The 15,735-nt window shown below is 38.1% G+C and overlaps 1 protein-coding gene across 1 annotated transcript in view; it reads left to right on the top strand.

Annotated features, from left to right (window-relative positions):
• ADAMTS19 (ADAM metallopeptidase with thrombospondin type 1 motif 19) overlaps nt 1–15,735 on the top strand; it is a 326,216-nt gene that overhangs the window by 227,089 nt on the left and 83,392 nt on the right. The window contains exons 14-15 of the mRNA XM_064275572.1: nt 7,441–7,568; nt 13,147–13,267. Of these exons, the coding sequence (XP_064131642.1) occupies nt 7,441–7,568; nt 13,147–13,267 (249 nt within the window). The remainder of the gene's footprint in view (nt 1–7,440; nt 7,569–13,146; nt 13,268–15,735) is intronic.

Raw genomic sequence — 15,735 nt, 5'->3', positions numbered from 1 at the left:
CTTGAGTCAGCCCTTTCAGTCTCTCCTTTCTTGACAATTTTGCCGGCTTCCCTCTCTCTCTATCCTCCCATCCCCCCTCCAGACAAGAGTTGCCAACACAATCTCGAGTGTCCACCTGATATCATTAGCGCACTCTTCATCAGCGTCTCTCTCCCACCCGCTAACCAGTCCCTTTCATTTCTGATGAGTTGCCTTCGGGGATGGTTCCTATCCTGTGTCAACTGAAGGTCTGCGGAGCATGGCCGTCGGGATTCCTCTAGTCTCAGTCAGACCATTAAGTTTGGTCTTTTTATGAGAATTTGGGGTCTGTATCCCACTGATCTCCTGCTCCCTCAGGGGTCCTCTGCTGTGCTCCCTGTCAGGGCAGTCATCGATTGTGGCCGGGCACCAACTAGTTCTTCTGGTCTCAGGATGATGTAGGTCTCTGGTTCATGTGGCCCTTTCTGTCTCTTGGGCTCTTAGTTGTCGTGTGGCCTTCGTGTTCTTCATTTTCCTTTGCTCCAGGTGGGGGTTGAGACCAATTGCTGCATCTTAGATGGCCGCTTGTTAGCGTTTAAGACCCCAGACGCCACATTTCAAAGTGGGATGCAGAATGATTTCATAATAGAATTATTTTGCCAATTGACTTAGAAGTCCCTGAAAACCATGTTCCCCAGACCCCCGCCCTTGCTCCGCTGACCTCTGAAGCATTCAGTTTATCCCGGAAACTTCTTTGCTTTTGGTCCAGTCCAATTGAGCTGACCTTCCATGTATTGAGTGTTGTCTTTCCCTTCACCTAAAGCAGTTCTTATCTACTGATTAATCAATAAAAAACCCTCTCCCTCCCTCCCTCCCCCCCTCGTAACCACAAAAGTATGTGTTCTTCTCAGGTTTACTATTTCTCAAGATCTTATAATAGTGGTCTTATGCAATATTTGTCCTTTTGCCTCTGACTAATTTCGCTCAGCATAATGCCTTCCAGGTTCCTCCATGTTATGAAATGTTTCACAGATTCGTCACAGTTCTTTATCGATGCGTAGTATTCCATTGTGTGAATATACCACAATTTATTTACCCATTCATCCGTTGACGGACACCTTGGTTGCTTCCAGCTTTTTGCTATTGTAAACTGAGCTGCAATAAACATGGGTGTGCATATATCTGTTTGTATGAAGGCTCTTGTATCTCTAGGGTATATTTCTAGGAGTGGGATTTCTGGGTTGTATGGTAGTTCTATTTCTAACTGTTTAAGATAACGCCAGATGGATTTCCAAAGTGGTTGTACCATTTTACATTCCCACCAGCAGTGTATGAGAGTTCCAATCTCTCCGCAGCCTCTCCAACATTTATTATTTTGTGTTTTTTGGATTAATGCCAGCCTTGCTGGTGTGAGATGGAATCTCATGGTAGTTTTAATTTGCATTTCTCTAATGGCTAATGATCGAGAGCATTTTCTCATGTATCTGTTGGCTGCCTGAATATCTTCTTTAGTGAAATGTGTGTTCATATCCTTTGCCCACTTCTTGATTGGGTTGTTTGTCTTTTTGTGGTTGAGTTTTGACAGAATCATGTAGATTTTAGAGATCAGGTGCTGGTCGGAGATGTCATAGCTGAAAATTCTTTCCCAATCTGTAGGTGATCTTTTTACTCTTTTGGTGAAGTCTTTAGATGAGCATAGGTGTTTGATTTTTAGGAGCTCCCAGTTATCGGGTTTCTCTTCATCATTTTTGGTAATGTTTTGTATTCTGTTTATACCTTGTATTAGGGCTCCTAGGGTTGTCCCAATTTTTTCTTCCATGATCTTTATCGTTTTAGTCTTTATGTTTAGGTCTTTGATCCACTTGGAGTTAGTTTTTGTGCATGGTGTGAGGTATGGGTCCTGTTTCATTCTTTTGCAAATGGATATCCAGTTATGCCAGCACCATTTGTTAAAAAGGCTATCTTTTCCCCAGTTAATTGACACTGGTTCTTTGTCAAATATCAGCTGCTCATACGTGGATGGATCTATGTCTGGGTTCTCAATTCTGTTCCATTGGTCTATGTGTCTGTTGTTGTACCAATACCAGGCTGTTTTGACTACTGTGGCTGTATAGTAGGTTCTGAAGTCAGGTAGGGTGAGGCCTCCCACTTTCTTCTTCTTTTTCAGTAGTGCTTTGCTTATCCGGGGCTTCTTTCCCTTCCATATGAAATTGGTGATTTGTTTCTCTATCCCCTTAAAATATGACATTGGAATTTGGATCGGAAGTGCGTTAAATGTATAGATGGCTTTTGGTAGAATAGACATTTTTACTATGTTAAGTCTTCCTATCCATGAGCAGGGTATGTTTTTCCACTTAAGTATGTCCTTTTGAATTTCTTGTAGTAGAGCTTTGTAGTTTTCTTTGTATAGGTCTTTTACATCCTTGGTAAGATTTATTCCTAAGTATCTTATCTTCTTGGGGGCTACTGTGAATGGTATTGATTTGGTTATTTCCTCTTCGGTGTTCTTTTTGTTGATGTAGAGGAATCCAAGTGATTTTTGTATGTTTATTTTATAACCTGAGACTCTGCCAAACTCTTCTATTAGTTTCAGTAGTTTTCTGGAGGATTCCTTAGGGTTTTCTGTGTGTATAATCATGTCATCTGCAAATAGTGATAACTTTACTTCTTCCTTGCCAATCTGGATACCTTTTATTTCTTTGTCTAGCCTAATTGCCCTGGCTAAGATTTCCAACACGATGTTGAATAAGAGCGGTGATAAAGGGCATCCTTGTCTGGTTCCCGTTCTCAAGGGAAATGCTTTCAGGTTCTCTCCATTTAGAGTGATATTGGCTGTTGGCTTTGCATAGATGCCCTTTATTATGTTGAGGAATTTTCCTTCAATTCCTATTTTGGTAAGAGTTTTTATCATGAATGGGTGTTGGACTTTGTCAAATGCCTTTTCTGCATCAATTGATAAGATCCTGTGGTTTTTGTCTTTTGTTTTATTTATGTGATGGATTACATTAATGGTTTTTCTGATATTAAAGCAGCCTTGCATACCTGGTATAAATCCCACTTGATCAGGGTGAATTATTTTTTTGATGTGTTGTTGGATTCTATTGGCTAGAATTTTGTTGAGGATTTTTGCATCAATGTTCATGAGGGATATAGGTCTATAATTTTCTTTTTTTGTAATGTCTTTACCTGGTTTTGGTATCAGGGAGATGGTGGCTTCATAGAATGAGTTGGGTAGTATTCCGTCATTTTCTATGCTTTGGAATACCTTTAGTAGTAGTGGTGTTAACTCTTCTCTGAAACTTTGGTAGAACTCTGCAGTGAAGCCGTCTGGGCCAGGGCTTTTTTTTGTTGGGAGTTTTTTGATTACCATTTCAATCTCTTTTTTTGTTATGGGTCTATTTAGTTGTTCTACTTCTGAATGTGTTTAGGTAGGTAGTGTTTTTCCAGGAATTCATCCATTTCTTCTAGGTTTTCAAATTTGTTAGAGTACAATTTTTCATAATAATCTGAAATGATTCTTTTAATTTCATTTGGTTCTGTTGTGATGTGGTCCTTCTCATTTCTTATTCGGGTTATTTGTTTCCTTTCCTGTATTTCTTTTGTCAGTCTAGCCAATGGTTTATCAATTTTGTTAATTTTTTCAAAGAACCAGCTTTTGGCTTTGTTAATTCTTTCAATTGTTTTTCTGTTCTCTAATTGATTTAGTTCAGCTCTAATTTTTATTATTTGTTTTCTTCTGGTGCCTGATGGATTCTTTTGTTGCTCACTTTCTATTTGTTCAAGTTGTAGGGACAGTTCTCTGATTTTGGCTCTTTCTTCTTTTTGTATGTGTGCATTTATTGATATAAATTGGCCTCTGAGCACTGCTTTTGCTGTGTCCCAGAGGTTTTGATAGGAAGTATTTTCATTCTCGTTGCTTTCTATGAATTTCCTTATTCCCTCCTTGATGTCTTCTATAACCCAGTCTTTTTTCAGGAGGGTATTGTTCAGTTTCCAAGTATTTGATTTCTTTTCCCTAGTTTTTCTGTTATTGATCTCTAGTTTTATTGCCTTGTGGTCTGAGAAGATGCTTTGTAATATTTCGATGTTTTGGACTCTGCAAAGGTTTGTTTTATGACCTAATATGTGGTCTATTCTAGAGAATGTTCCATGTGCGCTAGAAAAAAAAGTATATTTTGCAGCAGTTGGGTGGAGAGTTCTGTATAAGTCAATGAGGTCAAGTTGGTTGATTGTTGTAATTAGATCTTCCGTGTCTCTATTGAGCTTCTTACTGGATGTCCTGTCCTTCTCCGAAAGTGGTGTGTTGAAGTCTCCTACTATAATTGTGGAGGTATCTATCTCGCTTTTCAATTCTGTTAAAATTTGATTTATGTATCTTGCAGCCCTGTCATTGGGTGCATAAATATTTAATATGGTTATGTCTTCCTGATCAATTGTCCCTTTTATCATTATATAGTGTCCTTGTTTATCCTTTGTGGTGGATTTAAGTCTAAAGTCTATTTTGTCAGAAATTAATATTGCTACTCCTCTTCTTTTTTGCTTATTGTTTGCTTGATATACTTTTTTCCATCCTTTGAGTTTTAGTTTGTTTATGTCTCTAAGTCTAAGGTGTGTCTCTTGTAGGCAGCATATAGATGGATCGTGTTTCTTTATCCAGTCTGTGACTCTCTGTCTCTTTATTGGTGCATTTAGTCCATTTACATTCAGGGTAATTATAGATAAATAAGTTTTTAGTGCTGTCATTTTGATGCCTTTTTATGTGTGTTGTTGACAATTTCATTTTTCCACATACTTTTTTGTGCTGAGGCGTTTTTCTTAGTAAATTGTGAGATCCTCATTTTCATAGTGCTTGACTTTATGTTAGTTGAGTTGTTACGTTTTTCTTGGTTTTTATCTTGAGTTATAGAGTTGTTATACCTTTTTGTGGTTACCTTATTATTTACCCCTATTTTTCTAAGTAAAAACCTAACTTGTATTGTTCTATATCGCCTTGTATCACTCTCCATATGGCAGTTCAATGCCTCCTGTATTTAGTCCCTCTTTTTGATTATTGTGATCTTTTACCTATTGACTTCCATGATTCCCTGTTATGTGTTTTTTTTTTTTTTAATTAATCTTAATTTGTTTGTTTTTGTGATTTCCCTATTTGAGTTGATATCAGGACATTCTGTTTTGTGACCTTGTGTTGTGCTGATATCTGATATTATTGGTTCTCTGACCAAACAATATCCTTTAGTATTTCTTGTAGCTTTGGTTTGGTTTTTGGAAATTCTCTAAACTTGTGTTTGTCTGTAAATATCTTAATTTCGCCTTCATATTTCAGAGAGAGTTTTGCTGGATATATGATCCTTGGCTGGCAGTTTTTCTCCTTCAGTGTTCTGTATATGTCGTCCCATTCCCTTCTTGCCTGCATGGTTTCTGCTGAGTAGTCAGAACATATTCTTATTGATTCTCCCTTGAAGGAAACCTTTCTTTTCTCCCTGGCTGCTTTTAAAATTTTCTGTTTATCTTTGGTTTTGGTGAGTTTGATGATAATATGTCTTGGTGTTTTTCTTTTTGGATCAATCTTAAATGGGGTTCGATGAGCATCTTGGATAGATATCCTTTCGTCTTTCATGATGTCAGGGAAGTTTTGTGTCAGGAGTTCTTCAACTATTTTCTCTGTGTTTTCTGTCCCCCCTCCCTGTTCTGGGACTCCAATTACCCGCAGGTTATCCTTCTTGATAGAGTCCCACATGATTCTTAGGGTTTCTTCATTTTTTTTAATTCTTTTATCTGATTTTTTTTCAGCTATGTTCTTGTTGATTCCCTGGTCCTCCAGATGTCCCAGTCTGCATTCTAATTGCTCGAGTCTGCTCCTCTGACTTCCTAGTGCATTGTCTAATTCTGTAATTTTATTGTTAATCTTTTGGATTTCTACATGTTGTCTCTCTATGGATTCTTGCAACATATTAATTTTTCCAGTATGTTCTTGAATAATCTTTTTGAGTTCTTCAACAGTTTTATCAGTGTGTTCCTTGGCTTTTTCTGCAGTTATCCTAATTTCATTTGTGATATCATTAAGCATTCTGTAAAGTAGTTTTTTATATTCTGTATCTGATAATTCCAAGATTGTATCTTCATTTGGGAAAGATTTTGATTCTTTTGTTTGGGGGGTTGGAGAAGCTGTCATGGTCTGCTTCTTTAAGTGGTTTGATATGCACTGTTGTCTCCGAGCCATCACTGGGAAACTAGTTTTTCCAGAAAATCCACTTAAAAAAAAATGCAGTCAGATCCCTATCAGAGTTCTCCCTCTGGCTCAGGCTATTCAGATGTTAATGAAGCCGCCTGGGGAGGGTGGGGGAGGGAACAGAGAGATAGGAGAGTAGGACTCAGAATATAGCCAGAGTTGCTTGTCTTGCTTGGAATGACTATTATATCTGAGATTCCCGCGGGCGCGTCGCCTATGTGTGCTGGCTGTGTGGAGATTGCCCCCGGGGGGTCTGGCCCGCTGGAGTCGCAGTCAGATCCTCCGCTTTCAGCCCCATGCCCAGCGTCAAGGCTCCCCTACTGGGACGGTGCACTCTCGACTCCAAAATCAGTCACTGCCTCCCAGGGACTTCTCGTCCCTCCAGCCACGTGGCCGTGCCGCCCCCGAGAACCAGTTGGGCCTCCTCCCGGGGTTAGTTCAGATGGGTGGAGCAGCTCCCCGTGCTTGTGCCGTGACCGAGTGTCCTGGCTGGGACGCTGTTCTCCCCGCTCCAATACCAGTCGCTGCCTCCCGGGGACTTCTCCTACCAGCTGCGTCCCACGCCGCCCGCGCGACCCGGCTGGGCCCCTTCCCGGGGTTAGTTCAGGGGGGTGGAGCAACTCTCCGTGTTTATGCCATACCTGCGTCCAGTCCAAATCCCTGCAGGACGGTTCCCCCGCTCGGACGTTGCTGTTTCTGCTCCAAGACCAGTCACTGCCTCCCGGGGACTTCTCCTACCGGCTGCGTCCCACGCCGCCCGTGGAACCAGCTGGTCCCCCTCCCGGGGTAGTTCCGGGGGGTGGAGCAGCTCTCTGTGCTTGTGCCGTACCTGACTGGTACGCTGGCTCCAGGCTCTGGAAACAATCGCTGCTTCCCCGTATTAGTTCGTTCTCTGTCTCTAAATCTGTGTTTGTTGTTCAGGGTTCGTAGATTGTTATGTATGTGATTGATTCACTTGTTTTTCCGTGTCTTTGTTGTAAGAGGGATCCGAGGTAGTGTCTGCCTAGTCCGCCATCTTGGCTCCGCCTGAAGCCAGATTTTTTAAGGTGGAAGGAGATTAATATGCATTGTGTAACTGATTTTTTTCTAGGCATTATCTCATTTAATATGTACAATAATTCTCTGGTATTATATTACACAATTAACATCTATCATATTTTTTACCCAATAATTGTCCTGAAAAAATAAAGTTTGAGGTGAAAATATTAATCAAGTAACATTTACTCATTTATTTCTGTTCACTCTGTATGTAGAAAAACCATGTGCCCTGTTTTGCTCCCCTGTTGGAAAAGAACAGCCTGTTCTCCTATCAGAAAAAGTGATGGATGGAACTTCTTGTGGCAATCAGGGATTAGATGTCTGTGCAAATGGCAGGTGCCAGGTAAGACATTCTAAAAGGGATTATTTTTGTGTTGAGTGAAGAATATGGGACAACTGAGGAACTGCGTTGTGTGGTGGAGCGTTCTGGACCAAAATTCAAAAGACACGAGTATAACCCTGACTCTACTGTGACCTTGAGAAGATCTGATCTACTTTGAAACTTCATTTCTTCATCCGTATGATAAAGGGGTTGTAATAGATAATTCATAAAAGCCATTACTAACTGGAAGAATCTGAGATTTTTCTTCTGTAATGTATATATTGTAGGTCTAAAATTAGAACACTACCATGCCTTTTATGTCAAAACATTCCAGACCCAAAATTCAAGCACTCCATTTCTCCATGTCTTGGTCCAAGACTGAGCCATGTGGCAAAAACCTATAAAATCAGCCCTATTACTCACTCAACGTTAAAATCTCCTCAACACAAGTGAAACAACTGCTTTTTAAATGTATCTTCAATTTTCTTATAATATTTTAACATTGCATTTGTGTTTCTCTTTCTTTTGAAAAATAATCTCCATTTACTGTGTGCATTTATGTGTTACTCATTTATCTTTAGAAAATCAGAAATTCTGTTGGAGTATGAGCAGCATAGTGAAAAGATCAAAATAGAACTTAAAAATTGTTAGTCATGGCTCCATTACTTTTGCAAGTTGGCTTCCTCTGGCAGATTAACACAGTCTCTGGGTGGTTCAAATGCTTAATGTGCTCAGCTTCCAACCTTTTGGTTGGAAGTTTTAATTAACCCAGAGATGCCTCAGAAAAAAAGGCCTGGCAACCTACTTCTGAAAAATCAACCACTGAAAATGCTATGGAGCACAGCTGTACTCTGACACAGACGGTACCACATGAGTGGGAGTTGACTGGTTTTGGGGCAGATTAACGTGGAGGAAGACCCTCAATGAGATGGATTGACACAGTGGCTGCAACAGTGGACTCAAGCGTAACAATGAGTGTGAGGTTGACACAGGACCAGGCAGTGTTGCATTCTGTTGTACATAGGGTTGCTATGAGTGGGAACAGACTCAACAGCACCTAACAACAACAACATCTATGTGGGAAGGGGAAGGAAGCAAGATTGGGTAGAGGGAGAAATTGGGCTGTACTGCTGTCACAATAAGACCTCACCTGACCCCATGCGGAGCCCTTAAACTGGGATGACTTTTCAGAGTTGTCACCATTTGGGGTGAGAAAGCCAGGCCATTCTTACCCAGCTTCTCCTAGTGTTTGGATGCATGCTGCCTTAGAAGGGGATATGACTTTGGGAAAGGCAGTTTTCTTCAGGCTAGGCAATTTCTGAAGAGGGATTAGAGCTGAAAGCCATCACTTTATAGCCTTCCCTGGAACAGGGGAAATAAATCCTTTAGTAATGAAAGGTGTATATGGGCAGAATCTATGACAGCCACTAAGAAGCTGTGTTCTTGGGCAAACCACTTAAAATCTATATGCACGCGGTAACTATCCTATAAAATGAACTTCTTAGGCCAGTAGTCACTGACCTTTTTGTGTTGCATGCTCTTTTGAAAAATTGAGAAAATCGTGTCCCCCTGCCCAGAAAAATCATACCTGAACACACTTATACACACTCCAATATTTATAAACAGTTACAAGTTATGGATGGATCAGTCAAAAGTCCAGCAAGTCCAATGGACTTCTGATTAAGATGCTGGGAAAAACATGAGACCTAAATGCTTTCTCAGCTCCAAGAGTCTGTATTTTGTCAGTATGCTATAAAAAATTTTTTTTTTTAATTTTTATTGTGCTTTAAGTGAAAGTTTACAAAACAAGTCAGTCCCTCATACAAAAATTTATGTACACCTTGCTGTATACTCCTAGTTGCTCTCCCCTCTAATGAGAAAGCACACTCCTTCCCTCCACTCTCTTTTTTCGTGTCCATTCGGCCAATTTCTGACCCCCTCTGCACTCTCACCTCCTCTCCAGACAGAAGCTACTCACATAGTCTCATGTGTCTACTTGATCCAGTATCATTTTCTGTCCCATAGTCTAGTCCAATCCCTGTCTGAAGAGTTGGCTTTGGGAATGGTTCCTGTCTTGGGCTAACAGAAGGTCTGGGGACCATGACCTCTGGGGTCCTTCTAGTCTCAGTCAGACCATTAAGTCTGGTCTTTTTAAGAGATTTTGAGGTGTGCATCCCACTGCTGTCCTGCTCCCTTAGGGGTTCTCTGTTGTGTTCCCTGTCAGGGCAGTCATCAGTTGTAATCGGGCAACATCTAGTTCTTCTGGTCTCAGGCTGATGTAGTCTCTGGTTTATGTGGCCCTTTCTGTCTCTTGGGCTCAGAATTAGCTTGTGTCTTTGGTGTTCTTCATTCTCCTTTGCTCCAGGTGGAGTATGCTATAAAATTTAAAGCACAGAATCTTGTGTAATACCATTAACCTCAGAAACTTTATAATTACATATCAACTTCCTTTATTTTTTAGCACAATATGGCAGTAATCTGAAATACGATTTTTTATTTATCTATAAAAAATCATTGCAGATATTTTACCTATGTACATTTTGTTTTCAGAACTACCTGTTACGTAATAAAAGATTTAAAGTTTATTTCAGCATTATATGTAAATCTGTCAAATCAGTGTAAGTCTTCAATGAATGTGTTTTTAAACAAAAATTATTTTTGTAACTGTATATGCCAAATATAATAGCCTAAATGGCTATGCTTTTCACTTAACAGTATTGTGTAATCCAGATATTCTACAGAGTCCCTGGCTAGACATTAAAATGACAGAACGACAACATCAAAAAATCTGCCACATGCTATTTGAATCTGAATATTATAATTAGAGTCCTATGAAATGACTGGTGACTTCTGATGACATTGGAATAATTCAGGATCCTGGCTTTTTAACTAAAGTGTTTCATTCAGTCTTTCAATATAATTAAAAGCATGCCTTTTTTTAATGAGAACCCTCTGTATATCAGGTTTGCCTAGAATGTTTTGTTTTATCACAAAATATATAGCAGAATTCTAAACTTGATGGCTGGATGAAGGAGAGCAATTGAAAACAGGTATCTTCTGGAGATCCAATTTGGCTCTGTGAAGCTTCCATCACTGAAAAGGATGAGGAAAGCTTCACCCTGTGTTACTATGTTACCTGCCTGTCTCCAGTGTGCCACTGGTACTTCAGATATTGGCCACCAGTTAAATGGTGTTGCCTTTTTAATTTACAAACTTTTGGGTTTATGTGAGCGTATTTTGATAAGTAGGGATACTTGAAAGTACCACTTATAAAATACAAAACCTTCAATTTCTATCTTAAAAATATATGGTTATTTACATGAAAATATGTTTTAACTCCATTATTCATTAGGGAAATTCAAATCAAAACCACAATAAAATACCACTTTATAGGCTGGCACTACGAGGACTATAATAAAAAAGTTGGAAAATAAGTGTTGGTGAGGAAGTGGAGAAATTGGATCCCTCATATGTTTATGGGTAATGGTGCAGATGCTTTGGAAAATAGTTTGGCAGTCTCTCAGAAGGCTAAACATAGAGCTTCCATATGACTCGGCAATTCCACTCCTAGGTGTGTACCCAAAAGAATTGGAAATGCATATTCAAACAAACATGTGTACATGAATATTCATGGCAATACCATTCACAATAGCCAAAAGGTGAAAACAACCTAAGTGTCCATCAACAGATGAATGGATAAACAAAATGTGGTATATCCTTACAAAAGAATATTACTCAACCTTAAAAAGCAATGAAGTACTGATACATGATTCATCGTGGATGGACCTTGAAATCATTATGCTAAGTGAAAGAGCCAGACACAAAAGGTCAGATACTGTACGCTTTTATTTAAATATCCAGAATAGATAAATCCATAGAGACAGAAACCAGATTAGTGGTTTGCAGGGCTACCCATAGAAGAATGTCAGTGTAATGGATACACAGCTTCCTTCTGGGGTGATGAAAATATTTTGGAACTAGAAAGAGGTGATAGTTGTGCAATATTGTGAATGTACTAAATGTACTGAATTGTACACTTTAACATGGTTAATTTTTATGTAAATTTTATCTCAAAAAAAGAAAAAAAAAGATTATTGAACTGTGACATATATGTCTATCTCTTGCTTTATATTTATAGAGCTTGTAATACCCCAGTTAGAAGAGTTAAAAAAAAACTAAGGAACTACTAAGTACCAATTTATTCATTCATTTAACTACTATTTATTTTACTCTTACTATTTGCCAAGGAACAAACTGGGTGCTAGGGATGAAGCAATGAAGGTCCTTTTATCATTTTGAAATCTCTCCTAAGCTCTATTCTAATTTTTTCTTCCTTTGTACGTGAAGGGAAATTGTTTTTTTCTCACCCTTGGGTTCGCAGTCCTTTTGGTGGATCCTGCTAAGTGTCCTCTTCACATGCTTTTGTTGTGTTCTGAGCACTTCCTGTGGTAGCTACTTCTTTCACGCAGACATTCTTTTTATTTCTCCCAAATAAGCTTTGACTTGGTGACCAGAGTTGTCCTCCACTTCATTTGCTTTGTTGACCTCTTGACACTGATCTGTCCCCCTTGACAAAAGACAGGCTGGCTATATTATGCAGTTTCAATGTGATTTTTGCTCTCAGGATATTGTTCCTACAGCTGCATTTTGTGATCCACTGGGTTCCCCCACCCCAACACCACCAACACTAACCAAAGGAACAAACCCTGTTTTGTTTTATTCAGTATTTAAAAAAAAAAAAAAAAAAAAAAAGAGGTTGCACTAAAATAATTGAGACTTGTAAGTGGATGTATTGTCAATCTCTTCCAGATCTTTCTTATTTAAGGGTAAATGTGTAATCCTACTATTTCTGATTGTATCAACACAGTAAATTCTGCTCTTTGAGTATGCAGAACTTCACAAAATACCATATTTTCTGAAAATCAATGTGAGACAAACAGTAGTCAGTAGAAATGAATCAATGGACTTAATATCAGAAGATTCATACTAACAGAGTTCTTCTGGGAGCATACAAAATTACTTCCTCACCTGTTCATATTTCATTATAGCAGCCGCAGGCCAGGAGCAGTACTTATAATACTTTCTGGCTCTCCTTTCTTCATTTGCTGGCTACCAAAAGAGATGGGGATACTGGTTGATTAGTGAACTGTAGTGAAAATGAGTGTTTGTTAAATTTTTCAGAAAGTTAATATTTAATGTTTAGTATTCTGCATTGCAGCCATCCATATAGTGAAATACATCTATTCTGTGTTGAGTAGAATGAATTAGATGAATCATGTTATATTTAATAGAAATGTGGTTTCCTTTGAGATTTATATAGATTTCATTTTTCTCAATAATATTATTTTTCTGTAATTACTTTGGATATAATTTAATGCTTAATGTAAGAAAAATCTCTATCCTACTGTTTGGTCATTTTACAGATTATATTATTAGACATAATTATTAGACAAGAGCTTGCTATATTAGTTTACACCAGAGGATATGACAATTTACTAGTTTATCAATGATATAAGCATTGTTTGTAGAGACTAGGTTTGCCTTAAATTAATAGTAGGAACAACTCACCTTTTGATATACTGTCATTCTTTTGTTGCAGAAAGTTGGCTGCGATGGTTTATTAGGGTCTCTTGCGAGGGAAGATCATTGTGGTGTGTGCAATGGCAATGGAAAGTCATGCAAAATCATTAAAGGCGATTTCAATCACACCAGAGGAGCAGGTAATTTTTTTTTTATTCTTTATCCCCGAAGTCTTTGGGGGACAGAGATTACTTCGAACTTCATTTAGAAATCTCAGTTCTGATTCTGTGGAAGACTTTCACAATGGATATTGAATGATTTTTGGAGATGACATACAATACATGTGATATGAGCCAGAAATTCTAACAAGCTGATTTCCCAATAATGAAAATATGAAGTCATCTGTTGTGCATCTAGTAAGTTAGAGCAGCAAGGGAATAATCTAATTTGCATTGGCTAATGTTATCAGGTTTCTACAGAATTTATTCTCCAATACAAACTCTCATGTTTAACAGAAAATAATGATTTGTAACAGCCTAAAGCAACTATTGACAATATTACTCTTCAGGTTTTCAGCTTACCACTTTCTACATTTTTCTTAACATTTCAACTAAATTTTAAGGGAATCTGTTTTTTGAAATGAGTCTATGGCAGTGTTGCATGGTAGAACATATAACAGAGGGGGGTCAGAAGTTGCAGAACGATGTTCCCAATACACTAAGAGCAGAAAGTTATCTGCACTTATTTTCTTTTCTCATGTAAATTGGTGTAATAATAGGAGATATGAGGATAAAATCATGGCATATGTATTGTAATGTTTAAGATCATCTACAAGAAAAAGTGATATTATGTATGCTGAAATATAGATCCGGAAATATTTATTATAGAAAATACTTTATACTCAGGTCCTCAAGCCTACTGGAAAGAAGCAAACACTTTCTGCTTCACAATAGTCTGTTACCTGGACATGTATTTGTTGAACAATTTTAGCATTTTTGATTCTATTTACATCATCATTAATATACTTTATTACAAATATAAAATTTTTTCTAGTATAAATTCATTTCTTGTTGAAAAAGTATACCATAAAACCTGAGACCAAAATAGGTATTAGTTTTGATAGAAAGAGCAAGCCCTTTATGTTCGACTAACCAGGAAAACTGAGTTCATTTGAGATAAAAGAGTTCTTCAGGAAAGGAAATTAGTCAGAGCCTTCTAAAGGGTGAATCTCACCTTTTGTTTCTCCTCAGCAGAATAAGAGATAAGCGAGCCTGAAGTTCTTGAATCCTAAAAATAACTAAGGCCCAGGGTAAATTGCAGATCAAAATCTCACTCTCCAAAGCTGTGAAAAAGGTGACAGGTGGCACAAGTCAAAATCTGCCAGGACTCATTTAGAAAAGACTTACTTAGCTGTAACAGGCTCCCAGACTTTCAACTAAGCAATGTAGTTATAATAAGCTTTTTCAGTTTGATTGTTATGGGAGACGTTTTTAGACTGCAGCAGTTTAAATGAAATCTGAAAGATGGAAATAATTGAAAAATATTAGAATTTTTATAGAATAGTCTTAATGATTTAATATGCTTGTAAACAGCTGGAGAATACCGGTAACATTCAGCGCTGAAGTCTTTGTTAAATTGTAAAAACACTTTATTTTATCACTAATCATAGAAAACAGAAATACTGTTAAAAGAACCTAATAATTTCTATTCTGACTGTAGTTAGGTAGATATATTTATCCCCTGCTTTCTCCCTCAAACCTCTCTATTTTTATTGCACTTAAATTTGTGCTTTTGTTTTGTTCCTTTGTTTGCTTTAGGTAAGTTATTTTAATGGCATCTGTTACTTAGACAATGTCTGAGGTGCCTAAAATATTAGCAATATCAGGGAGTAACATCACTTTCTTCCTAGTTTTACATTGCTCAGAGGGAAGATATGAGGTGACTGAAAATACCATGGCTTGGGTCAGGCACACCTCAGTCCTCAAAGTGACATCTTTGCTTTCAAACACTTTAAAGAGGTCTTTTGCAGGAGATTTATCCAATGTAATATGTCCTTTATATTCTTGAATACCTTTTCCATGGGCTTTGGTTGTGGATCCAAGTAAAATGAAATCCTTGACAGCTTCAAAATTTCCTCTCTTTATCATGATGTTGCTTATTGGTCCAGGTGTGGGGATTTTTTTTTTTTTATGTTGAGGTGTAATCCATACTGAAGGCTGTAGTCTCTGATCTTCATCAGTAAGTGCTTTAAGACCTCTTCACTTTCAGCAAGCAAGGTTGTGTCATCTGCTATATTGCACATGGTTAATTAGACTTCCTCTGCATTTCTTACAAGTCTTCAGTTTGGCCACGCTCCCTCCTAACATTTCAAATCCACAAATGTAGTCTGTCAGTTTCCTCTTAGCTCTGCCTGGTTAATTCCTAGACATCACTAGATTTTAGCTCAAATATCACTTCTTTAGGAAAATATTTTCTAAACAACCTGTACCTCCTGTCACTGTGACTAGTTTGGCAATGCTCACTATAGGTGTGTCCTAAGGTATAGTTCTAATTACATTGGTAATTTTAGATGTATTGGTTTGCCTTCCTCACTAGACTTTAAGCTAAGTGAGGAAAAACACCATGGCTATTTTTGTTCAAGCACAAGGCTTAATCCATTGATGTTAGT

This window comes from Loxodonta africana, chromosome 2, assembly GCF_030014295.1.
Source record: "Loxodonta africana isolate mLoxAfr1 chromosome 2, mLoxAfr1.hap2, whole genome shotgun sequence".
In the NCBI taxonomy this organism is placed as follows: Eukaryota; Metazoa; Chordata; class Mammalia; order Proboscidea; family Elephantidae; genus Loxodonta; species Loxodonta africana.
This window is presented reverse-complemented; position numbering and strand designations above follow the sequence as displayed.